We start from the raw sequence: 27,339 nt of genomic DNA on the forward strand, positions 1-27,339 counted from the left end.
TATTCTCATATCAAGTTCTCATATTAACTGTGATTATCATGTGTATGTATGTCTATGTGTTTTATTGTTTGTTTATTGTTTAGATGTGCGTGGTGTTTGTTTCATACTTCTGCTGCATCTTTTCTCTTTACTTTATGTTTTGTATTCATTAGGCTTCTTTATACAGATCCTGCAACTTCACTTCTTGTTTTGTGTTGGACGTGACAACATGTTTAAAAACGCTCCACCCCCTGTTAACTTTAGTCACACAACATGAAGTTTTATTAGATTTTAAACTAGAGTAACAACAACATCATCATTGTGTTTACACTTTTAGGCTTTTAAAGTGTGTGGAGGATTTTTCTGTCAAATATTGAGAAAATGTTTTACACATCTCTTGTATTGTGTTTGGGACTGTTTTTTTATTTCTGGTTCAGTTTTTTTATTTATTCATTTTTTGTTTTGTTTTCTTGAACACAGATTGATGTCTGTGGTTTAGTGATCAGTGTTTTCTGAGATCACAGTCACCTGATCTCAGTCCAACATCTCTACAACATAATTTCACACTTATCTTATACATGGCTTCATACTCCAATAATATCAAGTTAATTGTGTAAAGTGTGTTGCTATGCAGTTACCGGCTGTTCTAGGTGCTAGCTAAGTTTTTTTGCGTTGTCACCAAGTGGTTGCTTTCTGGTTCAGAACCAAGATGATCACAACTAATTCTCTGTGATTATATTACAAACATCACAGTCACCTGATCTCAGTCCAACATCTCCATATAAACAACATGTATTTACACTTATAACAAATAGGACAAATTCATCTCTATGGATGCACACAGGTTACTAGACTTTATTCTATAATTAAAACCATTGGTCATTTTTAGGGGCTATGAGAGTTTAAGGGGCTTTCACCTCACCACAGGCTGCATCCCAAATGGCACACTATTGCCCTATGCCCTTTTCTCAAAGAAGATCAGAAGTCTGCATGTGCAAACTATGGAAAGAGTTGCACAATTGTCTCATACTTTGGCCGAAATACACTTGGCGAAAAGAACTATAAAAAACGTCATTTTCTCTTTATATGAAGCGACTGAAGAGCCCTTCAAGTGTGCATAAATGGTGTTTGGAAAAGTGCCATTTAAATAAAATGTAATTGAACTTTAGGTTTAAAAAAGGTGCTCATACCAAACTCTCATCAGCCTGCATGAAGTCAAACACACGTTTTTAAATTTCATTGGCCAAACCCTGTGTGTATGGTTTGTGGTTTTGTCTTTCATTTTGTATTTTGATGACACTTCCTGTTGTGTCTTTTGAATTCTGCAAATGTGTCCAGTTGTGTCTTGTTAATGTTTGTTTCTTTTAGTTTGGTATATATACAATCTGTTTATGTGAAATGTAGTTGCATTAAGCAAGCAGAGGCAGAATTGTAAACAGAGTGCAGTATTTAATATATAAAAGTAAATCCAAATTAACCAAAACAAAACATAACCCAAAAACAGGTACGGGGAACACAGACGGGGAAAACATTACATATAACAATCACTGACATTAGACAAGGCAAACACTGGGGTTAAATACGTTGGGAAATGAGAAACACCTGGGGGAACAATCAGCACGCAGACCAATGAAACAAAAGGACTACAAAACATGGCAGAAACAGACAGAACTTCAAAATAAGAGACATACACAGGGGGGAACACTGAACAGAGTTCATTACAATATGTTTGTTACGTATATTTGCTCATTACTTTTTGTTTTACATTCATTAAAAGCTGTCATATACTGTAGATTGTGTCTCTTCACTTCATGTTTTTTATTTTTATTTTTTTAGTTGGATGTGACAACCCGTTTGAAACCACGCCTCTCCAACTCCAGTTAACGTTAGTCAAGATATACAACATTAAGTTTCAACTTTATGCTTTTTGAAAACATGTTTCATGTTTGAAGTCAACAATTTTCATAAAATGTTTTACACATCTCTTGTGTTGTGTTTGTGGACGCTGCTTGGTAAGTTGTTTCTGTATTTATATAAATCATTATTAATTGCTTTATTTCATGTAAAATATTAATCTCAAAACATAAAATCCTAATATTGTAAAATCAGCAACCTTTTACTACGGAGAGCACAAATAATAATCATGTAGATGTTCAAACAGTTGTTGACCAAAGTAAAAAAACAACTTATAAAATTATAGTCAGTGCAAACAAGTGCAAACAAACAAACATATGGTGAATAGAATAATTGTAAAGAAAAACATAAGTAATAAGATGTTCACTTTATCGGTGAGTCAGAAAAAAAACTCATGAGAAAACAGATAATGTTTTAACTATTAGTTCAGATATGATTATATTGTTAATCATTAGTAAATGAATTAGTTAACATGAATCCCAGTAAAAGTTAAAAAACAAAAAAGTATATTTAAAATTTGTTATTTCCTATACAATGAACATTAATGTTTCTCTATTAAACTCTATTTGTGTTGTTCAGGTGTGTTTGGTGATGAAGTGAAGTCAGTGAAGCAGGGAGATTCTGTTACTCTACACACTGATATAACTGAAATACAGACAGAAGATGAGATCGAGTGGTGGTTTGAAATGATCCGCATCGCCAGAATCAAGAGATCACGCAACATCAATCCTACATATGAAGATAAAAATAACAAGACTCAGATATTTAAAGACAGACTAAAGATGAACAATCAGACTGGAGATCTCACCATCATAAACATCACAACTCAACACACTGGACTTTATCAACTATATATTAATATAGGAAATCAAGAGACAGTCAAGAGATTCAATGTTACTGTTTATGGTGAGTACAAAATTACTGAATCATTTGACCTCCAGTATTTGTATTCAGTTTTTGAATGACCAAACTCTTTATCATAACTACAACTAATAATATTTCACCATGACTTTATTTATTGATTTTCACCAATCATGATCACAAAAAAACTCTCACATCTCATCTGACAAACAAAACAACACTTTTATTTACTGTAATTCTCTTTATATTTGTCAGTTTCTTCTACTGTCAGCATCACTGAGTCAACACAAAATCCATCAAATCCATCAGGTATAAACAATGTCTTTATGTTGTGTAACACTTCACACCAAATATAACCAATATAACCAGCTGTTAGCAACTAAAGATGTTTCAGCTCTGACGTGTTTCTTTACATTTTCTTAAAATGTTTGGGGTTCAAAAATCTAAATCTAAAACAGTGTTTGTATTTTTTTGTATTTTTTAATAATTTTAATAATTTAATAATTTTTGTAATCTTTAGATATTCTGAGCAAATATGAAATCTGTCAACCTGATAAATGTAAGAGAGTTTTCTCTTGTTCATGTTTAAACTGAAGAAACTGAACTCTTACAGATGTGTTGTTGTTGTTGTAGTTACATCAGAAGATCTTTATACTTCATCAGGAGGACTACAGTCAGATCATATAGTTGTAATCTCTATCTCTTGTTGTGTTGCTGTTGGATGTCTGATGATTGTAGCTTCAGTTGTGATCTTCTGGATCTACAGGAAACACAAAAACAAACATCAACAGGGTAAATGATCAAGACGGTTTAGTGATGGTCCTGCAGTTCAAACATGAGTCAAACTCTTGCTTTGTCTTTTAATGATGAATGAGAGTTGTGTTGTTTTATGTGTATTTTGTCATTATTGTTACAGATCGGACCAGAAAAGATGAAGACACTTACGCTGATACAACAACTCACAAACTAATCACACAGACAAAGGTAAAAAAATGTTGATCTGTTTGTTTCATTTCAGTGAATCAGATTTACATCTGTGCTACATTATCACCTTGTGTGTGTATTATTTTTAAATAATTCAATGACCCGTCATCAATTATTCCATAAACCATATATTGACTATTTGTACCCTACTGAAAAATCCAGCTAAAACCAGCATAAGCTGGTAGCTGGTTTTAGCTGGTTTACGCTGGTCCTCCAAGCCTGACAAAGATGGTCATACTGGTGGGCCAGCTGGTCTTCCAGCCTGACCAGCTAAGTCCAGATAGACCAGCTTAAAATGTGACCAAAACTGTAAAAAATTTCCCTGTAAAAAAACGGTATTATGCTGGAAGCTGTGGTTGCCAGCATTGCACTGTTAATTTACAGCGGGATACTGTTATTAGGAAAAACAGCACGATACTGTTTTGTTAAACAGCATGATACTGTTTTGTTACCTACAGCAGTCAACTGTTATTTTAACAGCATGGTACTGTTTGTGTTATCTATAGAATACAGCTGTAGATAATGTTAATTTACGGTTCTGCCTCTGTTAAAATACAGTTCTACTTCCGTTAATTTACAGCTCCCCTATTTTAACAGTATGTTAATGTTATAATGCCCTGAAAGCAACTCATTTCATTTAGGAAACCAATTGACCCATTCAAGTTTATAAATATATATATTTATATGGTGGTGTTAATATTATTAACTTAATTCATTTGAGTCCATTGAACACAAAAATTACTTCTAAAATTGAACTGCAAACATTTAAACTTTCACACAAATCTCATGTAGTTCATCATGAGCAAACTACACAGTTACTGCTTTAAAATAAAACAACAGGCAGCATAACATCAATGATCTACTGCCCATCCTTGACCTAAACAACCACACTACTCTTCAGCACAATGGTAACCCAAAAACTGAGTCAAATCCTAACAAAACAAAACATTAAACACTAAGAGATATCTCACATTATCATCTTGTGTAAATCCCCTGAACAGTTTTTAAGTTCACATAATAAAAAAAAAAAAAATACAAGGACTTTTCTCTAATGTCTGTGTGAAATTAACATATTTCTGTATGCAAATTTGACTGTTAAGTTTTCTGTATTTTAACAGCACATTCTGTTAAATAACAGTAATCAACTGGCAGCTTGGTTGCCAGCAAGATAATGTTTTTTTACGGTCTCCTTCGGACTGTTAAAAAACATTAGCATTCTGTGTTTTTATATCTTACATATTTAACCCTTTAAACCCCATCGCAAAATCCTTGGTGTCAAAAGAACACTGCTTAATGTGTCCACACTACAAAGAGTAAAAGAAACAGAGCCAATGTTGAAGTGAATGAGATAATGAAGTGATGATTGAGTGATTAATGATGAACAGCTGCTGTTAACAAACACAATCACTGAATGAAAGATGAACAAGAACCGAATTAAAGAGAAAACTCAACTTACCGACTTAGATGAGACTCAGATTTACTCAGATTTTCTAAGATCTCACAAGAAGATCATCAAACAACTCCACAAACAGCATTAACATCTTCATTTATTACAAACCAGTTAGATTTTATTTTAAATGTACATTAGCTCTTACTGAGAAGTAAATCATAAGGTGTGGTTTCCTGGACAGGGATTATGTTAAACCAGGAATAGTTTAATTAGAAAATATAACTAGTTTTAACAAACATGCCTAACATTACTTCTGTGCATTTTCAGGCAAACAAAGGGCACTGATGTATTTTAAGATATGTCAGTGCAAGTTGTTTTGAGTTTGGACAGCTCTAGTCTAATAGTCTAATCACTAAATAATAGTTACCATTCTCGTGATCAGTGTTTACTTTAGTAGGACTCTTGATCCTTGGGTTGGCCCTTTGGTGTTATATTTATTCATGCCTCTTCAATGTGATTTGAAAGACATTGAATATGGCAAAAAAGTATAAATAAAGTATTATCACTGACTAATGATCATTATGGTGTTAGTGTCATGAGTTAAAAGTAATTTACTGACTTTAAACAGAAGCTCATAAGTGGTTAGATGGTACGAAACTCCTTATAGTAGTCTTATAATGTGACAGAAACTGAGTGTTGAGGTAGCCATAGGAAAGTTAAAAACATTGGGAATAAATGAAATAAAAAACACAAGCAAATTACACACACAGACATCAAGAATCAGGCTATGAATCTCAACAATGGTGACTATCAAATGAAAAGCTTCATGCTGCAATGCATGCTGGGTATCAGCATAGTACAAAACTCATTCATGACTCCCAGCATGCATTGCAACATGAATAAATTATGCAGATGAACTGTTTTCCCATTTTCTTTTGTCACCATAGTTGAGAATCATAGGCTGATTCTTGATGTCTGTGAGTGTCAGCTGAGGGCTAGGGTTTTTACGTTCACCAAAGTCCATATGTATACAGTTCTGTCAAGATATCAGATTACTGTTATACTAACAATTGTTGTAATGATTCTGTTTCAAATATATAAATACTTAGTCATAAACATCCCTAAGTACTAATAATTGTTATGATTAAGCTTCATAAGGCTGGTTAGACAAACTACTGATCAATAATCAGACATTCAACCTCACAAGTGTCTATCATCTCTTGGTTTTCTTTGCCATCACAAACATGCATCATAAAGACACAGTTATAGCAACCCGACTGTGAACCAAGTCAAGAGCCCAACTAATGAAAACAGTGATCACCATAATGGTGACTTTAAAGAAAATGCTTGTAAAGTTTAGTAAACACCTGTTTGTTCTCAGTAAGAACTGTTGTAGATGTATAACAGAAATAAAGTCAAAGTGGTTTATAAGTGAAGATGGTAATGGTGTTTGTGTAAATGTTTAATTCTCCTCTGGTGATATATGGAGAGATTTAATGTGTTCTGTTATTTTCAGTTGATGTTCATCTAAGTCTTTGTGTCTGTAAGTGTTTCTGCTCATCTCTTCTCTTTTTTTATTTATCTTTTCTTCAGTGATTCTGTTTATTAGCAGCAGGTGTCCATCATTAATGCTTCAGTATCTGAACTCATTGACTTGATTTCAGGTGGATCATAAGGAAACTAATGTAGGGAATAGTGAATGAGGGTGTAGGGTGTGATTTGGGACGCAGTCTTTAACGGTGGACTCTCAGGGCTGTAAATTCACATTATTCTGAAAACTGTTTTTTTACAGAATGCAGAATTTAACAGTATACTTCTGTTTTTGTTAAAAAACAGAATCATACTGTTTAATTTGGCTGTTTTTTAACAGCAATTTTTTACAGTGTAGACCAGCTTCCTACACCAGCAAAACCAGCTAAAACCAAGCTGGAGACCAGCTTAAACCACACTGTAAAAAATTGCTGTTAAAAAACAGCCAAATTTAACAGTATGATTCTGTTTTTTTAACAAAAACAGAAGTATTCTGTTAAATTCTGCATTCTGTAAAAAAACAGTTTTCAGAATAATGTGAATTTACAGCCCTGAGAGTCCACCGTTAAAGACTGCGTCCCAAATCACACCCTACACCCTCATTCACTATTCCCTACATTAGTTTCCTTATGATCCACCTGAAATCAAGTCAATGAGTTCAGATACTGAAGCATTAATGATGGACACCTGCTGCTAATAAACAGAATCACTGAAGAAAAGAGAAATACAAAGATAAGACATGAGCAGAAACACTTACAGACACAAAGACTTAGATGAACATCAACTGAAAATAACACAACACATTAAATCTCTCCATATATCACCAGAGGAGAATTAAACATTTCCACAAACACCATTACCATCTTCACTTATAAACCACTTTGACTTTATTTCTGTTATACATCTACAACAGTTCTTACTGAGAACAAACAGGTGTTTACTAGACTTTACAAGCATTTTCTTTAAAGTCACCATTATGGTGATCACTGGTTTCATTAGTTGGGCTCTTGACTTGGTTTTCAGTCTGGTTGCAATAACTGTGTCTTTAACAATTTGTAGTATGTAGGGTTATTCATGACTAAGTATTAACATGTTTGAATGAGAATCATTACAACAATTATTATTATTACAGTAATCTGATATCTTGATAGAATTACAAACATATGGACTTTTGCAAACTTGAAAACAGTCCTCAGCTGACACTCACAGACATCAAGAATCAGCCTATGATTCTCAACCAGGGTGAAAAAAGAAAATGGGAAAACAGTTCATCGGCCTAATGAGTTTTGTACTATGCTGATACCCAGCATGCATTGCAGCATGAAGCTTTTCATTTGATAGTCACCATTGTTGAGATTCATAGCCTGATTCTTGATGTCTGTGTATGTATTTCGCTTCTGTTTTTATTTTCATTTATTCCCAATGTTTTTAAGATTTCTCTGGCTATATCAACACTGTCACATTATTAGACTACTATAAGGGGTTGCCTACCATCTTACCACTTATGAGCTTCTTTATGAAGTCAATAAATTACTTTTAACTCATGACACTAGCACCATAACAATCGTAAGTCAGTGAAAATAAATTATTTATACTTTTTTGCCATAATCATTGTCTTTCAAATCACATTGAAAAGCATGAATAAATATAACACCAAAAGGTAAACCCAAGGATCAAGAGACCTACTAAAGCAACCGCTGATCACGAGAATGGTAACTATTATTTAGGGATTACACTATTAAACTATAGACTAGAGCAGTCCAAACTCAAAACAACTTGCACTGACATATCTAAAAAAACATCAGTGTCCTTCGTTTTGCCTGAAAATGCACAAGTAATGTTTTTAGCTAGGCATTTTTGTTAAAACTGGTTATATTTCCTAATTAAAGCTAGGGTAGGTAATCCTGTTCAGATACATTTTTTTTTATACTGGGTGAAATGGTCCTTCTATCCTGAGAGTAGTCAATACATTATGTGTTCAGAAAAAGGAACGAAAACAATCAGACCTCTGTAGCAGCTGCAGGACAGTACAAACTCCGACCAATCACTGCCATGCGGTGCGAATGTAAAGAACCAATCAGATGCCTTCATGTCTCGTGCCCGAGCCCCACTGCGCGCGCTGCCCTGCGTGCACTAATCACGTCACCGTTCCCTGAAATATGTGACCCGTCACGGAAACCAGGGACTCAAGTCGGCAGCACAAGTTTCGAGAAAATGAGAAACAAAGTTTTTTTTTCGAAATTTGTGATTTTCGTTTTATTGCAGAATCTGTTAGTTGAGATCACGAAGAAGCCTCTCCATGTTTGAGATAGCAGTTTTTGTATATTTAAAAGCGTACATTTTGCTGTTAAAATAGGCTTGTTTTTCCGGAGATTCTAGCGTGCAGCGGGGGGGGGGGGGGGCGTCATTGTCTGTGTGTATATTTACATACTGTATAAGCTTGTGTTTTCGCCTCCGCCCCCAAAGGGAACAGCGTGACTACTAAATAAGGATAGTTCGCCCAAAAATGAAAATAATGTAATTAATGACTCACCCTTATGTCGTTCTAAACTCGGAAGACCTCCGTTCATCTTCGGAACACAGTTTAAGATGTTTTATCGTTAGATTTAGTCCGAGAGCTTTCCCCTTCATTGAAAATCTATGTATGGTTTCCATGTCCAGAAAGTTAATAAAAACATCATCAAAGTAGTCCATGTGACATCAGTGGGTCAGTAAGATTGTGTTGATGCATCGAAAATACAGTTTGGTCCAAAAATAGCAGAATTACGACTTTATTCAGCATTGTCTTCTCTTCCGGCTCGAGCGTGAAGTCACGTGACTGTAGTGACGCGCTGCCCTGTTCCTCAGACATGTTTGCTAAGTTTTTTTTTTTTTTTCAAACTTATAGCCTGCGTCTCCCCAGACTGTAAAGCTCGGGCGCACAAAACAAAAGAAAAATAAAAGAAGCTGGGGCGGAACAAATAACAGTCAGCCGCATCGTACATCAGCCGCGTCACTGACTTTATGCGGCGCCGCAGTCGGATGACGTCAAAGTACCGCGAGAGCTCTTCAAGAAATCTTACGGAGTAGTTTAATTTCGACTCGCTCTCGCGGTACTTTGACGTCATCTCTATGTCAGTTCTTGCAGCGCAGCATGAGTCCAGACACACAGAAGTTACACAGATATAGTTGTATTCTTCATATAATTGGCTACATGTTTTGTCTATCAATATTTTCCATGAAGTCATTGGCTGATGGAGGAACGAGCGAGCCATTGGTAACCTCTCTAAAGGATGTCACGTTTTCGACGGCGCTGTTTGGATGATCTATTATACTACTTCCCTATTTTAAATACAAACTTTGAAGGCGGGTTCATGTGTTTAACGGAATGTAAGCTCATATACCCTTACATGTTACGATTTAAATAGTCTTCAGATTATATATTATATTGTATTACCAGACATTCATGCGAAATCTGATGTAAACAATCTATATTTCACGGATTATACGTATTTGTGGACAAATATGGACATTGGATAATCTGAAACAGACTGGATTCGACTTGTGATCCCCACAAAGGTAAAAGAGTCATGTTTATTTTTGCGGGTTGTCATTTGGTCATAAAATACTACATATGATGCTAGAACATCTCAAAAAGGGTTTTACAGGGGGCATGGCTTAGCTAAATGAGATGTAAATGAGCCCTATTGTCTCCCCCAGCTGAAAAGAAGAGTCCCTTTCGTCTCGATTTTCTCGGTTTGAGTATTTCTGAGTTCCTATATTCAAATGGCCACAACTTCTCCAAATCTTATCAGATTTCCATGTGTTACACATCGCTGGAAAGCTTAGAAACTGCACTTTCAGAATCTGTGAATAACTCAAAATGCCCAGATCCGACTTGTGTCCCTACTTTCCGTGACTGGTCACATATTCAGTCTCACTACACGGAGTAAGCAGGAGTTTGCGGCACCGGCACAATGGAAGATAAAAAGCAGCCAAAACTTCCACTGCCAGCTTTGCTGGTAACTGCTCGCCCTAATAAAAAACCTATGTAGCCGGGTTAAGAGTACCTTTGTTTAAAATAAAGGAAACCAAAACAGTGGCTTAACATTAAACTGGGGTTCTTTTATTCCTGACCACACTCAAAAGGAGTGCAGCATTAAGTATTTTCTTGCTTTCTTTTAATGTTGGTTTTGACAATTTTTAAAGTGGACAAAAAAACATATAACACTGAAATAACACAAGTTACTTCAATTGGCATAACATAGAAATAAAAGAAAATAAAAAAATGAAATTGTTTCTTTGGCTGTAATACTCTGTAATGCACACAAGCCCCTTAGTTACACAAGAAAACACTATTTTTCACCTAAGCAAACAACGGTAGTGGCCCAACTGTGCTCTGAAAGATAATAAAAATACAAAAAGATACAAATAGGGCCAATTAGAATTCACTCATCACTTACATTACATAATAACATAAGCAACATTTAGTATTTTAACCCCAATCATAACAAAAACACAATTATCACATCAATAGCAATTATAAACACATTCAACACGCATCCATTACATTTTATGAAATCAAAGACACATCAGTAAAGAAATTAATAAACAAAACTTACTTTGCAACAGTCTCCTTTAGCTCACGTGACATACAGCTTTGCGTGTGAACTCACATTTAACCTCTCCCCTCTAATACAACAAAGAGAGAGAGTTTCCAAACCCTTTTACAACACTTTTTGAACATTAGCTGCATTACAGTCATAATTTATCACTCAGTATCATAATACAGCACTTACGCTCAATATGAGAAATCTCCAACCAGCACAAACAACGTGACGAAAACCGCTCGCTCGAGAAGATCAAAACACAGCACAAACCAACAACACGAAGCCATCCACTGACCAATCTTTAAAAGATGCAATCATTACACGGTCACAAGTTGATATTTTAGGTTTTGTCCTTAGTTTATAAACTTTATCAACGCTTTCTCACCGCATGGAGCTCTGTTTACTTCCCAGTCTCTTGCGTTCTGCGCTCAAGCTCACGTGCTCATTGTATACTCGTGCACTCTTAAAGGGGCCACAACACTTTTTTTATTAAAGCACATTACTGCTCATTATTTATTCACACAAGCAAGAACGCTGTTTTAAGTGCATTAAAATAATGGTTTATCACATGCTTTGTTTTATTAAAGTGCAATTAAATTATTTTACCCGGTCATACCTATAAAAAGAAAATCTGAGGCAGAAAAGGCTGCAACTAAACAGGCACTGGATAAAGCCAGAGGACAAACTCGCGTAAACATCGGTGGAGCATTTGAACGGTGGAGACAACTGAGGGAGTTGAAGGGCCTGAAAAGCGATGCCGAGGTTGCGGTCTTTCTGCTGAACAGGTAATAATTTGTTTTGCTTCGGGGGGATTTGTTATTTCCATGATAAATGTTACGTTAGGCAACGTAGCTATTTTTGTAGCCAGTATTAGCCCAATGCTAACATTAGCTTCTCTGTCGGTGTAAATCAGTTGAGTTACAGGTCGTAGCTAACGTTACTGCTTATCTGAGTTTTAGGACATGACATTATGATAATATTGCACAGCCATAGTCGCAAGTGTCTGCATCATAATTGTGATAAAATTACGTTAATATATTGCTTATAAACTGGACATCTGTGGTGATGTGGCATATGTGTTTTGTTAGCTACGAGATGGATCTATCAACTTCCACGCCGGCGAAACACAGATTGATGAGACCCCCTCCCCCACCTGTCTCATCTATTGTTGCTGAGTCTCTGTCCGACCGGTGAGTTTTACTTGATGCTGCTCTGAACATGGCTTAGGCCACCGTTGTCTTGGTGGAATATATCCATGTTTACACGTATATATTTTAGGTATTCACTGAATATATTTTCCAAAAAAAGTATGTTCTTGTATATCCAGTGGGAAAATGAAGCCTATTAGCTGGTGTGGTGGGGGCAGGGAAACTTGATTAGATCTTTTGAAAAGTATGATGGCCTGAGCACAATACCTGTATTTGTAGAGGATAGGGCAAACTGAGTATCTTCTAAATAGTTTTTATCACTCTTCATGCTTTTTCGGTCTGTCACAACATGTTCTCATGAACTTGAAAACACAAGATTTCTATTTATAAATATCAACAGTCCTGTGTTGCACTTTGATAAATGGAAATCTTTTTTTATGTTGATGCTGATAGTATTATGTTTTTGTAACATTCACAGAGATGATGACTTCTCAGTAGCTGGCGTTGAGGAGTTAAACATTAGCTGCCCAGAGGAAACAGCTCTCCAGCAATTGGATGCAAGGTATGTTATGGTAGTAAGATGATTTTTTCCAATTATTTCCAAAATTCAATTTAGAGTATAATCATGTTCTGTGCATTATTTTAACGACATGTGGTAATGTAATACTTCCTCCCTTTGTGTGTGTTTTTCTATCTTTTTAGTATGTCGTCGCTGGACATAAGCATTGATGTTGTTGATGCAGATGAATTTAATGACATTCGAAACTCCGTGTAAGTTGCAGTGTGTAGTGCAGAGAAGTTTTTACTTTTCTGTTTGTGTAAAATGTTGTGTATTTATGGTGTGAATTATTCTGGGTTTATTTTACAATTTTCTTCGTCTTTTTGTTTTATAGCATTGACTGGGAAGATGAAGACGTCACCTGGAATCCTGATATGGACACACAGTCTGTGTCATCATTAGAAGATGTAACCAGGGAACTGGACTCAGATGATGATGACAGTGATGATGCAGATTTTAGGCCTCGTATTTGCGTTAGGTGGGTTCAATACACTCTGGCTCCACTTACTGTCAAGTTATTGTGTTTAGTTTTTTGTTTCTCATACCTTTTCTTATTACAACAGGACTGGTGGTGCTCTGAAAACTCCAATTTGCTTGGAATCACTGCCAGAAATCAACATGGAGGACACTGTGCATGATGCTACAGACAATGCCCCAGATAAAACTATGGCTGACATGCCAACACTCCCAGAAGCAGCAAAAGTCATGGTCGATGATGATATTATTGGCCATCCTGCATCCATTGCTTATCACGACAGCCTGAAGCAGCTTGCCGAGTATCTCCTTCTCCCTGTCAGCATGTGTTCTGCCAAGGACCCAAACAGTAAGGCTGAATGCCGGGCACCTGCACCGTTTGAAATCAATGTCAGGTCCAGGGGAACAGCTGCTGTCGTTGAATGGGTGAGTCTTTATTTAGCATCAAAGATTATTACATATTTTGGGACTTTTTTTACACTGTAACACCAACCCTTTTTTCTGGATCAATTCAAACATACACTAACGGAAAAACTGATAACAAAAGTGCTGTGTGGCGAATGATGTTAAAAGTATGTGTATTAGTCATTTTAGTTACTGTAATGTGCTGTATTTCTCTGTCTGCTTTTTTTTAAGATGTGTCCTCGTGGTCACACAGTTTGGAAGTGGGCTTCCCAGCCCATTTTAAAATATGGGATGCTAGCTGGAGACTTCATGCTTTCCACTAATATCCTGCTGTCGGGCAACAACTACACCAAGATCTCACTATTGTTTAAGTTTATGAACATGGGGATGGTGGAGAGGTCAACATTCTTTAGGATCCAGGACTCCTACTGTGTGGACACTATAAAGGAGTTCTGGGATGAGAAGAGAGCTGCAGTCATCACCCAGCTCAAGTCAAAAGGGCCAGTTGTAGCCATGGGTGAGTTTGGCACACATGCTTACTTCATAATATGCACCATTTATTCTAAATGTGTTTATTCTCAAATCGATGGTATTGAAAAGGCAGATGCATGGTGATAATAAGACAAAAAAAATGGTCTAGAGTCTAGACATAAAAGAGTAGGATAAAGTATATAATATTTTATTGTAGTTGTAAGATATGAAGTGCTGGATAGACATTGCACAGTGGTTTGTAATGCAATTGGATCAGGAAAAAATGAACAATTACGGACAAAGTTCTTATCATAATTTCTCTTTTTTTGTTCTAATTAATTTTCAAAGGAGATGCTCGCATGGATAGTCCAGGATTCTGTGCACAGTATTGCACATACAGTGTCATGGACAATGGATCCAAACAGATAATATGCATGGTCAACATCGACAAGCGTGAGACCATGCGGAATTCTGTTATCATGGAGAAGGAGGGCTTCATGCGGGCATTTGATAAACTATGTGAAGAACTCAACATTGAAGAATTCTGCACGGATGCTCATTCTCAGATATCAGCCCTCTTTTCAATAAGTTTATTGGTTTATTTTGCTTTAGGAGATTGTTTCAGCAATAAAACTCTGTGCATATAGCCCCATGCAACAAACTACACTTACATTATTAGGACTGGAAAATGATTTGGATTACTACTTAGCATATATCATCAATTACTTTTTTGTCTTTTAGATAACAAAGGGAAATATAAAGACTGCGGCGTACGACACACCCTGGACATGTGGCATGGGTCCAAAAGTTTGGGGAAAAGAATTCATGCGGTAAGTTAATGATTTCTCTGTAGATATAAATAGCTGGAAAAAAATCATCTACATAAATTCTCTTCTCATAAACCTATTTGACATCCCCAAAATGTATTTTTGCTACAATGTCAAGGCAGGACAGCAAAGGGGGTGCACCATCCTTCAGGAGTAAGGACATCTGCAACCACTTCTGGTATTACTGCAAGACTGCAGATACACAGGAAAATCCCCAGTGTTAAATTAACTCTATCAGTGTTAAATCAACACTATTTGGTGTTTATATAATCCACACCAAGATCGGTGTTAAAAAAGACTGGTGTTAAAAATATAACTCTGAATCAGTGTTAAAGTTAATGAGATAATGAAGTGATGATTAAGACATTAATGGTAAACACCTGCTGGACATTCAAATCAATTACATTTTGGACATTTTCCTGTCTCTAAATTTTTATTTTGATGACTCGTTTTCTGGAGAAAATACTAAAATAATAAAGAAAGACAAATTAGTAAATGCAATAGATGAATACTGTTGGGTGTATGCCTCCGAAAGCAGCAATCTTTCACGTTTGCCTCTCTATCAGCATCTCTGTTTGAAAAATAAAATGATAACTTGCAGAGTTATTTTCTAAATGGATAAGTTTAACTTCTAAACAGCTGTCAGAACAAAATACAAGTGCTCAACTATTCCAGCATCCACACACGTGATTTAGTAGACAAATCTTCTTTCTGACGTGATGTCTCACAATCAAATAGACATTTATCACAAAATGTATCACATTAAATCTTAAGTTTGTGTTTGTTATGAGTTCATTTGAAGTCACCATTATTGTGATTAGTGTTTCCTTTAGTTAGGCATTTGTCCCTTAACCTTCACTGATCTAACTCTCCACTTTTAGCAATAGCAACAATGTTTTAGTAAGACCACTTGTTCATTGCTTCATGTAGAGGGAAGCCCATCCAGACCTTCTCAGATTGTTTATTTTTATTACATTCTACTCTACAAGTCATTAAAACATTTGATCACAAATTAATTATGATGAAACAGGCATATAAAAAAGCTCTATGCAAATGACATTGTATTGAATAAGACTGCCGTCATGCTTTAGTGTTTTTATTTTTTTTTTTGTTGTTTTTTGCTTATGAGAGACTTCATGATTTCTGATACAAATCTCAACGATGGTGACAGTTAATGGTAAGAAAGTTGCAAAATTTTTGTCATGTTGCAATGCATGATGGGATTTATGAATGAGTTTTCTACAATCCTGGTACCCAGCATGCATTGCGGCATGACATTTTGTTGTTGATTGTTACCATGATTGTGTTTTATAGGCTGATTGTTGATGTCTTAGTGTGTCTGACTTAAACCACAGATTAGATTTGGGTAAACAATATTTAACTCTTCAGGGTATGTGGACTTTTACAGCACTGTTGGATTTCATGGGAGCTTCACAGGGTTGGGGGAAAATAAATGAAACACTTATATTCAGTGATTACTTTTGTTTTTTTTTATGATATCATTGAATCCCAAGACTTATACTTTCATACTAATTAACATAGTAACAGTTATAGACTTCATTTCTCTCACCTTCCTCTGCTTTAACAGATGTGTTTTATAAACACACTGCCACAATGAGCAGAAGAAAACTAACACTAAACTTCAAGACCCAAGTACCCAACTAAAGGAAACACTAATCGGCACAATGGTGACTAACTTTATTAACCAGATTTACAGCAGTTCTTTAGAAGTTAAACCTATCATCCATGTAACTCTGCAAGCAAGTTGTAATTTTAGTTTTCAAACAGAGATGATGATAGTGTTCATTAAACTCTAGGCATTTTATCTATTGCATTTAATATTTTGGCTTTCTTCCTCATTTTAGTATTACTTTGTCCAGAAAAAGAGTCAACAAAATAAAATTTTTAAGACAGGAACAATTACAAAATTTAGTTGATTTGACACGGAATGACCAGCAGGTGTTCACTATTAATGACTCAATCACTTCATTATCTTATTAACTTTAACACTGATTTAGTGTTTTTTTAACACCAATCTTGGTGTGGATTATATAAACACCGAGCAGTGTTAATTTAACACTGGGGATTTTGCTGTGTACATATGAAGATTTTTTTGTAAGTATAATCAAAATTCATCTGTCTAGGCCAGTATCTATTGCGGTGTAGTTATTGTGCAAAATTGACTTCTATTCTTATTTGTCACATTATTCACATCACGTGTAATTTTTTTTGTAATAGGACATGTGGGCTGGACTACTTCACCATGTGACAGGAGAACATGCGTGGGCCCTTGGAGCCTGTCAGCATGGTCCCTTGGTGGAGGACAGAGAGAAGGAGTGGATCCAGAAGGGTTCTGTGGCACACCAGAGACTGACAGAAGTGGTGCTTGATGCACGCTGGCTAAAGAGCATACACAAATATCTACATTTTAGGTATGTCAGCATAGGTCTATGTTCAATTTCTAGTTTTGCCCTATGCAATTAATCCACTGTACTTCAGAATTTCTCCTGCTATTTCTTCATTTTTATTATCACAGTATAAAGCAATTGTATCTTTCCTCTGTGCTCTCAGGTCAACTGCAGAGTTGGAGTCATTCCACAATCATATTTTAATGTATGCAAGCAAACGCTTCTGCTTTTCGCCACCCGTGTACGCTGCTCGCGTCATGCTGGCTGGCCTGGACCACAACCACCACGTTGACCAACCAGCAAAGAGAAGGGCTGATGGCTCTATTCAGTATGTTTAATTTTATGATGAAAAACGAAATACTGTACATTTTAAGGTACAATGAATGTATCACTGAGCTCATAATCTTTTCTCTGATGGCAGATACGGTAAGGTGTACAATAAAAAGTCCAGGAAGTGGAGCCTTTACACACTAAAGGTTGAAAAGGACTACAGTTACATTGTGGACCTCCAAAGTGCGATTCTGCAGCGCAGAATGTCTGCTACTGGGGGTTTGCCACGGACTAAAAAAAAGAGGCCCGATGATCCCCGTCAACATGGGGTTCTGTCAGGTGTCCCTGCCCCATCAACACAGGAGCTTTTGCAGAATCAACTCAGCAGAGGGCTAGGTGAGTTTCCTTACTATATTTTTTGCTTGATCATGAAGTGCTAATATACTTGGGTGCCAAGGGTAATTTAAAAAATCCATATAATAACTTATGATCTAAAATATTTTTCTTAACAAAGCTACGGATAAACTAATTCAAAGAATCACATAAATGTTTGTCACTGTGTGAAATGGAAAAAAAATGTGTTGTCATTCATTGTGTGTCTTAGAGATACAGTAATTATTGTCAGATGTGTAATTGTGATATTCTTCCTAAAGGTAAATCACTGCCAAAGGAGTAGATCACCACAGCAGAATACGCATCATGCAAAGCCTGACCTGTCAGCCATCCATGGACACTCATTTTCTAACATATATATATATTTCTAATTTATTATATGTAAATACAGATTGTTTATGACAATCAAAAGCAACAAAAGGACAGATAGTTGTTTAAAAAAGTATTCCTCTTAGGTCTCTCTTGTTGTTGTTGTTGGTGTTGTTTTTTAATAAAACAAAAAGTGTTATACCACATTCATTGTCATTATTCATTTAGCATGTAAGGAGGTAAGAAAAGTAATAGCTTGTTTATGCTGAAATGATAAAGGAAAGGCATTTATCAACTCAAAATATTTATTCAAACATGACAAAATTTAAATAATATGAATGTACATACTGTATACATTAGTGCAAATTTTACAGAACAATATATAAACCAGTACAAAGTAAATAAAAAGCAGGGCACAAAAATAAATACTATTTATTGTACTGTGCCTACACCCTACTTGGGATGAAACCTGTATACTGTCCATGTGTATCTGGGTAGCGGTCTCTAATTTTCCAAACACAGCAACTAGGAATTACTACTCTGTGCCCAGCTCCCAGTGCCCCATATTGCCACACAACATATTGCCGGTATGCAGCGTAGCGGAATTGTTTATTGCTCTCCCCTGGGTCTGGAAGATCCTCCACAGCCCGGACATCATTCCAGATCCTTCTGGCAAGTCGCAACACCCCCTCCTGCAAAATGTACAATTCCATGTGGGGCAGCATGGAAATACAGGAGTCGTCTTGTTGCCCACAGCACTTTCTTTCTATATCTGTGGGCATCTCTCTGCAGTTTCGGCACACACACCAAGTGGGTTGACTCGGAGCTGGAGGGCCTGGTGGAGGAGCATCTCCTGATGTTGACATATGGAGGAGATCAAAGATGAGGCTTGGGTCCCTTGTCAGGCAGATCTGCAGCAACTGATGGGATTCTTCCAAGCTCAGTCTATGAATTCTGGCCTGTAAAACAATAGTTCATCAAAAAGATTCAACTTTATTTTTAGAACTCTTTTTTTCTGTCCTCTAAGAGAAATGTTGTGTCCACAGTAAATGCCAGGTAATTATTTATTGGCAGACAGTGCCAAGGACTCAATTTGATATATATTGTTTATATTGTATATATTGTTGATATTATATTGTTATTAAAATTCTTTACTCGTTTCAAAAAATCTACTGGGCTGCTGCAGCACTGATAATTTCACTATTGTGGGACAATAAATGTTTATCTTATTTGATCTTATCCTATTGTTTTTGCTGATGTTGAGGTCGAAAAAATATCAACTAAGAACAAAAATGATATTATAGACTGGCTACCTGCTCATCTGAAATTCGTTGAGCTTGCAGATTCTCCACTCGCAGAATATCTTCATGTCTCAGGTGTTCTCCGGTTGCAGTCTGACTTGCTCCGCGTCCTCTACCTCGACTTCCTCGGCTTCTACCCCGTGCACCTCCTCTTCCTCGAGCACGACCTCGGGTCTGTCCCCTTTGACCTGAAGACATGCTCGGATGCGGACTGTATGTAGGATCAGATCCAATGCTCTCGTCGTGGAAACTCTAACAACCAAAATAACGAAGATATATCAAAATAGAAAATTCACGTTTGCCAGTGATAGTAACAAAACAAAACGTTTTTTTTTTTGTTAAATTTGATTTAGCAGACGCTTTTATCAAAAGACACGTAGCTACATTTCAGAGTTCATACAACAACAAACGTGTAACGTTTGCTTTGAACGCTGCAAGTAACATTACTAATAGCATTTTTTTATTTATTTTTTTAGCATTCATTGTAATAAAAATATAGTTTACTTACAGGTGAATGAGACATGAAGTCGTTTGGTTGATGCCTATAATGCGTTGAAATACTCGGCTTTCCTGTGACCTGCAGCTGACTCTGACTGTGGATGCGCGTTCATGTTTGTGGGGGCGTAGCTTTGGACGGAGTGCTAACGAGAGGGGGTGGAGCTTAGAAGAGGTGCCTTTTTCAAATTTTGCTAGCTCTCAAACATTACCTACCCTAGCTTTAAACTATTCCTGGTTTAAGATAATCCCTGTTCAGGAAACCACACCTTATGATTTACTTCTGAGCTAATGTACATATAATATAAAATCTAACTGGTTTGTAATAAGTGAAGATGTTAATATTGTTTGTGGAGTTGTTTGATGATCTTCTTGTGAGATCTTAGAAAATCTGAGTAAGTCTTGAGTCTCATCTAAGTCTGTAAATTGAGTTTCTGCTTGTTTTCTCTTTAATTCGGTTCTTGTTCATCTTTCATTCAGTGATTGTGTTTGTTAACAGCAGCTGTTCATAATTAACTCAATCATCACTTCATTATCTCATTAACTTCAACATTGGGTCTGTTTCTTTTACTCTTTGTAGTGTGGACACATTAAGCAGTGTTCTTAAGCAGTACTGCACATGAAAAGAACTTGCAGAAAAGCTGAACGTATGTGGCGGAAAACAAAACTTGAAGTACATTATAGCATCTATAAGGACAGTCTTCATGCTTTCAATGTAGAACTAGGCACAGCTAGACAGACCTTCTTCTCCAATATTATAAATAACAACATAAACCACACTCGCACTCTTTTTGCTACTGTAGAGAGACTAACAAACCCCCCAAATCAAGTTCCTAGTGAAATGCTCTCTGACAACAAATGCAATGAGTTTGCTAAGTTTTTCTCTGAGAAGATCAGTAATATCAGAATGGCAATCAATACGACCTCAAATTGTACTGTGGTCAGTCAGATATCATTGCAACAACCTCAGAAATTAGCCATTCTCTCAGAATTTGACATAATTGATATAAAAACCTTGGAAGAAACAGTACAACATCTTAAAGCATCAACTTGCAGCCTTGACACACTCCCCACATCTTTTCTCAAAAAGGTGCTTAACTGCTTAGAAACTGACCTCTTAAAAATAGTAAACACCTCTCTGATCACAGGCACTTTTCCAGAGTCATTAAAAACAGCAGTTGTTAAGCCTCTCCTAAAAAAGAGTAACCTAGACAAAACCATACTTAGCAACTACAGACCTATCTCAAATCTTCCGTTTATAAGCAAGATCGTTGAAAAGGTTGTTTTCAATCAGCTGAACAAATTCTTAAACTCAAATGGTTATCTGGACAACTTTCAATCTGGTTTCCGTCAGCATCACAGCACAGAGACAGTGCTCATAAAGATAATAAATGATATTCGCTTAAACTCTGATTCAGGTAAAATATCAGTGCTGGTGCTACTAGATCTTAGTGCTGCCTTTGACACAGTAGATCACACCATACTCTTACATAGACTGGAAAACTGGGTAGGGCTCTCTGGGATGGTTCTCAAATGGTTTAAAACATACCTACAAGGAAGAGGTTACTATGTGAACATAGGTAACCATAAATCTGAGTGGACATCCATGACATGTGGAGTCCCACAGGGTTCAATTCTTGCACCGCTTCTGTTTAATTTGTATATGCTCCCACTTGGTCAAATAATGAAAAAGAACCAAATTGCTTACCACAGCTATGCAGATGACACCCAGATATACTTAGCCCTGTCACCCAATGACTACAGCCCCATTGACTCTCTATGTAAATGCATTGATGAAATTAACTGTTGGATGCGTCAAAACTTCCTCCAGTTAAACAAAGACAAAATCGAAGTCATTGTATTTGGAAATAAAGATGAAACTCTCAAAGTTAACACATACCTTGACTCTAGGGGTCTAAAGACACAAAATAAAGTCAGAAATCTTGATGTAATTTTAGAGTCTGACCTTAATTTCAGTAGTCACGTGAAAGCGATAAGCAAATCAGCTTACTACCATCTCAGAAATATTGCCAGAATTAGATGTTTTGTCTCAAAACAGGACTTAGAGAAACTTGTTCATGCTTTCATCACCAGCAGGGTGGATTACTGCAATGGACTCCTTACGGGGATCCCCAAAAAGAACATTAGACAGCTGCAGCTCATACAGAACGCTGCTGCCAGAATTCTGACCAGAACCAAAAAATCTGAGCACATCACTCCAGTCCTCAGGTCCTTACACTGGCTTCCTGTTACATTTAGAATAGATTTTAAAGTATTGTTACTGGTTTATAAATCACTTCATGGCTTAGGACCCAAATATATGACAGATATGCTAACTGAATATAAACCTAAAAGATTACTCAGATCATTAGGATCAGGTCAGTTAGAAATACCAAGGGTTCACTCAAAACAAGGGGTGTCAGCATTTAGCTTTTATGCCACCTCTAGCTGGAATCAACTTCCAGAAGAGATCAGATGTGCTTCAACAGTAAACACTTTTAAATCTAGATTAAAAACACATCTGTTTAACTCTGCATTTACTGAATGAGCACTGTGCTGCTTCACACTGACTGCACCTTTAACTCAAGTCACTTTTACTCCTGTTTTATTCTTTTTAACATTTTAAACTGTTTTATTAAAATCACATTTATTTTCTTTAATTGTTATTTTAAATTCTCATGTATCTTTGTCTTTATTGTGATCTTATCGTGTAAATCTTATTTTTACTTTTTCTTTTTCTTTTTTATATATTGTTTTCTCATTTCTGTGTAAAGCACTTTGAATGACCTCTGTGTATGAAATGTGCTATACAAATAAACTTGCCTTGCCTTGCCTTGCCTTCTTTTGACACCAAGGATTTTGCAATGGGGTTTAAAGGGTTAAATGTGTAAGATATAAAATCACAGAATGCTAATGTTTTTTAACAGTCCGAAGGAGACCGTAAAAAAATATTATCTCACTGGCAACCAAGCTGCCAGTTGATTACTGTTATTTAACACAATGTGCTGTTAAAAAACAGAAACCTTAAGAGTCAAATTTGCATACAGAAATATGTTAATTTCACACAGACATTAGAGAAAAGTCCTTGTATTTTTTTTTTTTTTATTATGTGAACTTAAAAACTGTTCAGGGGATTTACACAAGATGATAATGTGAGATATCTCTTAGTGTTTAATGTTTTGTTTTGTTAGGATTTGGCTCAGTTTTTTGGGTTACCATTGTGCTGAAGAGTAGTGTGGTTGTTTAGGTCAAGGATGGGCAGTAGATCATTGATGTTATGCTGCCTGTTGTTTTATTTTAAAGCAGTAACTGTGTAGTTTGCTCGTGATGAACTACATGAGATTTGTGTGAAAGTTTAAATGTTTGGAGTTCAATTTTAGAAGTAATATTTGTGTTCAATGGACTCAAATGAATTAAGTTCACAATACTAACACCACCATGTAAATATATATAAACTTGAATGGATCCTGCAATTGGTTTCCTAAATGAAATGAGTTTCTTTCAGGGCATTATAACATTAAAGGGGTCATATGATGAAAATGTTAGCATTGCCACTTTGTTGGTGTGAGCAAAAATAGGTCATTGAAATTTGGCTTTCATTATGATGTCATAAGGATATCTTATTAGAATAATACCGCCTCCTTAATCTGAACTCTCCAACCACTGCACCAACATTATCTGTCTGCACAAGCGGAGGCTGCAGTTTCAGGACCGCAGTTTCAGGACCGCAGTTTTAGGACCCTCGTTTTTTTTTAACAGCGCCATCTAGCGAAACTGTAGCCTCTGGGTGTGCAGGCAGATGCTACTCGAAAAAAGTGCCACAAATGCATATTTTCACCCAATTTAAACTACTTTTAAAGTTTTAGATGTTTTTAAAGGTTTATTACACCCAAATACTGCTTTCTTTATTTAAATTAAATCAGATTTTTAGGAATGTTAAGTAATTATTGACTCTACGTTGCATTATTTAATAACTCATCGAGTAAAATAAACAAGGAATCGTGTACTTTAGCCTTTTTAGTCAATCACATATTCAAGAACAGAGGGAATACACAAGGATGACTCTGGGGTAGATTTAAAATTTTTGTATTTATAAAATTATATATTGCAACAGTTGAATTTTAACACACACACAAAAAAATAGTGTAACACTTTACAATAAGGTTCATTAGTTAACATTAGTTAATGTATTAACTAACATGAACAAACCATAAGCAAAACATTTGTTACAGTATTTATTAACCTTAATCTTTAATTAAGCTAAATAAAGCATTTAATTGTTTTTTCATGTTAGTTCACAATTCATTAACCAACTATCAAGTATTACTAATTGTTGAAATTAACATTAACAAATATTAATAAATGCTGTATAAGTGCAGTTTATTATTAGTCCATGCAATTAATGTAGTTAACTAATGTTAACTAATTAACCTTATTGTAAAGTGTTGCCCAAATTTGTTAATGATGTGAACAACATAAGAACTGCATGGACAACGTCTTCACTGACTCCTAAGTGAGAGAAAGATAAAGAAATGAATGAAACCAGGAACATTTAGTTGAACATGTTCAACAACTCTTTAATTTTTGATTTCAAACTTTATATCAATCTTCATACCAAGTAATGTTCATATTAGTATTGCATAGTGTTCATTACAGGATCAAAGGTTCTTGAAACATTCATGTCAATAAAGCACATCTGAGCAGATAAAAAATAATAATAGAGAGAGATAGATAAATATAAATATTAAATATTTAAAGCACACATTGTGATGTATGCAGCAGCAACTGGATGCTCTCCCCTCTTTTTTTCAATTGTTTGTCTATGATTCGATTAAATTCCTCCACTTCACTGAAATAGTACATAAAGAACATAATCACTGATTAACAAAAATGCTGTTAAAAAGTGGTACACAGTACAGTACAGTACAGTAAACAGTACATGACACAATCTAACACATGGTATTTTAACAGTCAATTATTATGATGGCCTACTGTTATGTCTGACTATAAAAATGTCACATGTCTCAATCAACATTAAAACCACATCTAAATGAAGAGACATATTCATAACATGTATTGTGTGGTAACGTCAAAAAGGCTGACTGTGATCATGTGACAGTTAAAACATATTTATATTATTTTAACTAAAAAAAAAAAAAAACGAGTAACTAACTAACAAGTTTTTACAACCAGAGTAATACAGTTTTCTTGTACTGTCACTAAGTCAACACAAGCTTTTATGCAACAGTTTAATTAAACGAATGTGCTAACAAGTTATTTACAGCATTATTCTATAAAAAGCACGTTGAATGACCTCTGTGTATGAAATGTGCTACACAAATAAACGTGCCTTGTGTGGGATTTTTATGTTGTTTTATCAATCTTGCTAATTGCTAAAAGTGTTAAAGTTACAAAGATGTCCAAATAAGGACTGTGGAAATTGATTTTGTTCCATTTTTATATTTCTTTAATTGATCATTTTATTCTATAAACATTGTGTGTTTCATATATGCACTGAGCTATTATGAAGAAATTAGGTGTTTATGTTTGAGAGTGGAGAGTTACCAGCTTTTGTGTGTGTGCTGCAAGGAGGAATTTAGGAATTTAGGAATTTACGCCTGGCATTGATCAAGATAAGAGAGAGGCCTGAGGGGGAAAGCAAACAGGCGACTATGTCATTAACTAATGCTTTAATATTCACAGGATAAAATATGCCATGTATTTCTTACTTAATCAGTATTAATCATTGAATAATTGATGTAATAAATATAAGATGTTGTCTTTGATAAATTTGTATTAACCAATGAAATGAAGGTTGCATATAGAATAACCTAATGGGGGCAGGGCAGCTCAACCTTGAAGAAACAGAATCTCCTGTATGTATGTATGTGTGTGTGTGTGTGTGTGTGTGTGTGTGTGTGTGTGTGTGTGTGTGTGTGTGTGTGTGTGTGTGTGTGTGTATGTGTGTGTGTGTTTTCTTTCCTAACAGATGGTTTTTAATAATGATTAAAGTGTTTGCTTAGAAGTAGTATTGCAGTAAAAGATTTAATATGTGTTTATCTATCTAAAGAAGTTAATGTGTGCCTTATTCATATAACCAATTTTACAAATAATGAAATGATGTCATGGTATTGAAATATGTTTTACATAATAATCACTTTCATCTTACAGCTTATGTTTTTTTATAAATGAATGTTTTATTAATGATTTGTTTTTAAGAAAGCATTATAAAATGCTATGTGAATTGGAGGAGTACTAGAGGGGAACTGTAGGGCTCCCAGGGATGAGAGGAGAACAGTTTGTTTTTTCTTTGTCTATGTGTGTCCATCTTTGCCTACAGGCTGAAATTGGGTGTGGTAAAGGAGTCAGATTCACGAGGGAGAGCAGCCTTTGTGGGTGGAGACTTTAAGAAGAAAGACGACGTCATATACTCTTTAAATAAATGTTTTCTAAAATGCTGTGCATTCGTTGCTTGCCGCTTGTGGCCTTGAAACGATCCAGCGCTGTTAAACTTTTTCAATCTGATCAATAAATATTTGAACTTAGATATTCGTATCTTGTGCCTTTCCTCTAAATTATGAACATGCAAATGGACGCCTTAAAGTCCAACAATTGGTGACCGCCGACGTTTTGTGGAGGGAAAGGAGAGAGTGAGAGGAAGGAGGGTTTCACATTGAAGAAACCAGAGTAAGGGAGGGCTCCATTTCAACACAAAAGACCGGTCTTCTAAAATAAAGGTAAGCAGAAACCTGTTGTATCGAATTCTGCTATTTGGATATACCAAATTAATTGTGTTGATAAGGAGCTCCGAACTGAAATTAATTATTTAAACAATAAGAATTGATCAGAGTGAAAAACTTTTTGAAATCTTTGAATTTTTTTGTTAAATTTAAGGGTTGGGAGACCTTTAGGTGAAAGTCCTAGAAATTATCTAATTGAGTACAGTATTAAATTTAAGGGTTGGGAGACCTTTAGGTGAAAGTCCTAGAAATTATCTAATTGAGTACAGTATTAAATTTAAGGGTTGGGAGA

General features: G+C 35.7%; 2 protein-coding genes and 1 long non-coding RNA gene across 7 annotated transcripts; 2 read left to right on the plus strand and 1 right to left on the minus strand.

The window, feature by feature from the left end:
• Window positions 1-1,858: 1,858 nt before the first annotated feature.
• On the plus strand, window positions 1,859-12,008 carry LOC135721103 (uncharacterized). Its single transcript, XM_065243251.1, has 6 exons — window positions 1,859-1,991; window positions 2,473-2,799; window positions 3,010-3,063; window positions 3,388-3,546; window positions 3,671-3,738; window positions 11,874-12,008. The coding sequence occupies exons 1-6, from the start codon at window positions 1,922-1,924 to the stop codon at window positions 11,880-11,882; spliced, it is 687 nt and encodes a 228-aa protein (XP_065099323.1). The 5' UTR covers window positions 1,859-1,921; the 3' UTR covers window positions 11,883-12,008.
• LOC135721104 (uncharacterized) lies at window positions 1,988-11,716 on the minus strand. Of its 3 annotated transcripts, XR_010521416.2 has the most exons (4): window positions 11,437-11,694; window positions 11,260-11,329; window positions 3,366-3,514; window positions 1,988-2,622 (listed from the first exon to the last, which is right to left on the minus strand). It is a non-coding gene; the product is annotated as an uncharacterized lncRNA (long non-coding RNA). The 3 variants fall into 3 exon arrangements; XR_010521415.2 differs by lacking the exons at window positions 1,988-2,622; window positions 3,366-3,514 and having other exon boundaries at window positions 7,721-11,329; window positions 11,437-11,546; window positions 11,633-11,716; XR_012335946.1 differs by lacking the exons at window positions 1,988-2,622; window positions 3,366-3,514 and adding an exon at window positions 7,721-11,036 and having other exon boundaries at window positions 11,437-11,688.
• Window positions 11,756-17,546, plus strand: LOC135721102 (uncharacterized). Of its 3 annotated transcripts, none has more exons than XM_065243248.2 (10): window positions 11,756-12,032; window positions 12,336-12,437; window positions 12,874-12,957; window positions 13,098-13,166; window positions 13,289-13,432; window positions 13,518-13,854; window positions 14,065-14,350; window positions 14,653-15,134; window positions 15,250-15,309; window positions 17,370-17,546. In XM_065243248.2, exons 2-8 carry the CDS (start codon window positions 12,343-12,345, stop codon window positions 14,949-14,951), a joined length of 1,314 nt encoding a protein of 437 aa, XP_065099320.1. In that variant the 5' UTR covers window positions 11,756-12,032; window positions 12,336-12,342; the 3' UTR covers window positions 14,952-15,134; window positions 15,250-15,309; window positions 17,370-17,546. The 3 variants fall into 3 exon arrangements, with proteins under 3 accessions (XP_065099320.1, XP_065099322.1, XP_065099321.1); XM_065243250.2 differs by having other exon boundaries at window positions 15,250-15,284; XM_065243249.2 differs by having other exon boundaries at window positions 17,404-17,540.
• Window positions 17,547-27,339: the final 9,793 nt, after the last annotated feature.

This window comes from Paramisgurnus dabryanus, chromosome 24, assembly GCF_030506205.2.
Source record: "Paramisgurnus dabryanus chromosome 24, PD_genome_1.1, whole genome shotgun sequence".
In the NCBI taxonomy this organism is placed as follows: Eukaryota; Metazoa; Chordata; class Actinopteri; order Cypriniformes; family Cobitidae; genus Paramisgurnus; species Paramisgurnus dabryanus.

Excerpts from the sequence above, each read along its gene's own strand:
- LOC135721102 (XM_065243248.2), top strand. The coding sequence starts at position 12,343 with ATGGATCTATCAACTTCCACGCCGGCGAAACACAGATTGATGAGACCC. Across the intron at positions 12,958-13,097 it reads CTCCAGCAATTGGATGCAAG|TATGTCGTCGCTGGACATAA; the intron begins GTATGTTATGGT and ends CTATCTTTTTAG. Across the intron at positions 13,433-13,517 it reads AGGCCTCGTATTTGCGTTAG|GACTGGTGGTGCTCTGAAAA; the intron begins GTGGGTTCAATA and ends TTATTACAACAG.
- LOC135721103 (XM_065243251.1), top strand. The coding sequence starts at position 1,922 with ATGTTTGAAGTCAACAATTTTCATAAAATGTTTTACACATCTCTTGTG. Across the intron at positions 2,800-3,009 it reads ATTCAATGTTACTGTTTATG|TTTCTTCTACTGTCAGCATC; the intron begins GTGAGTACAAAA and ends TATATTTGTCAG. Across the intron at positions 3,064-3,387 it reads AAATCCATCAAATCCATCAG|TTACATCAGAAGATCTTTAT; the intron begins GTATAAACAATG and ends TTGTTGTTGTAG.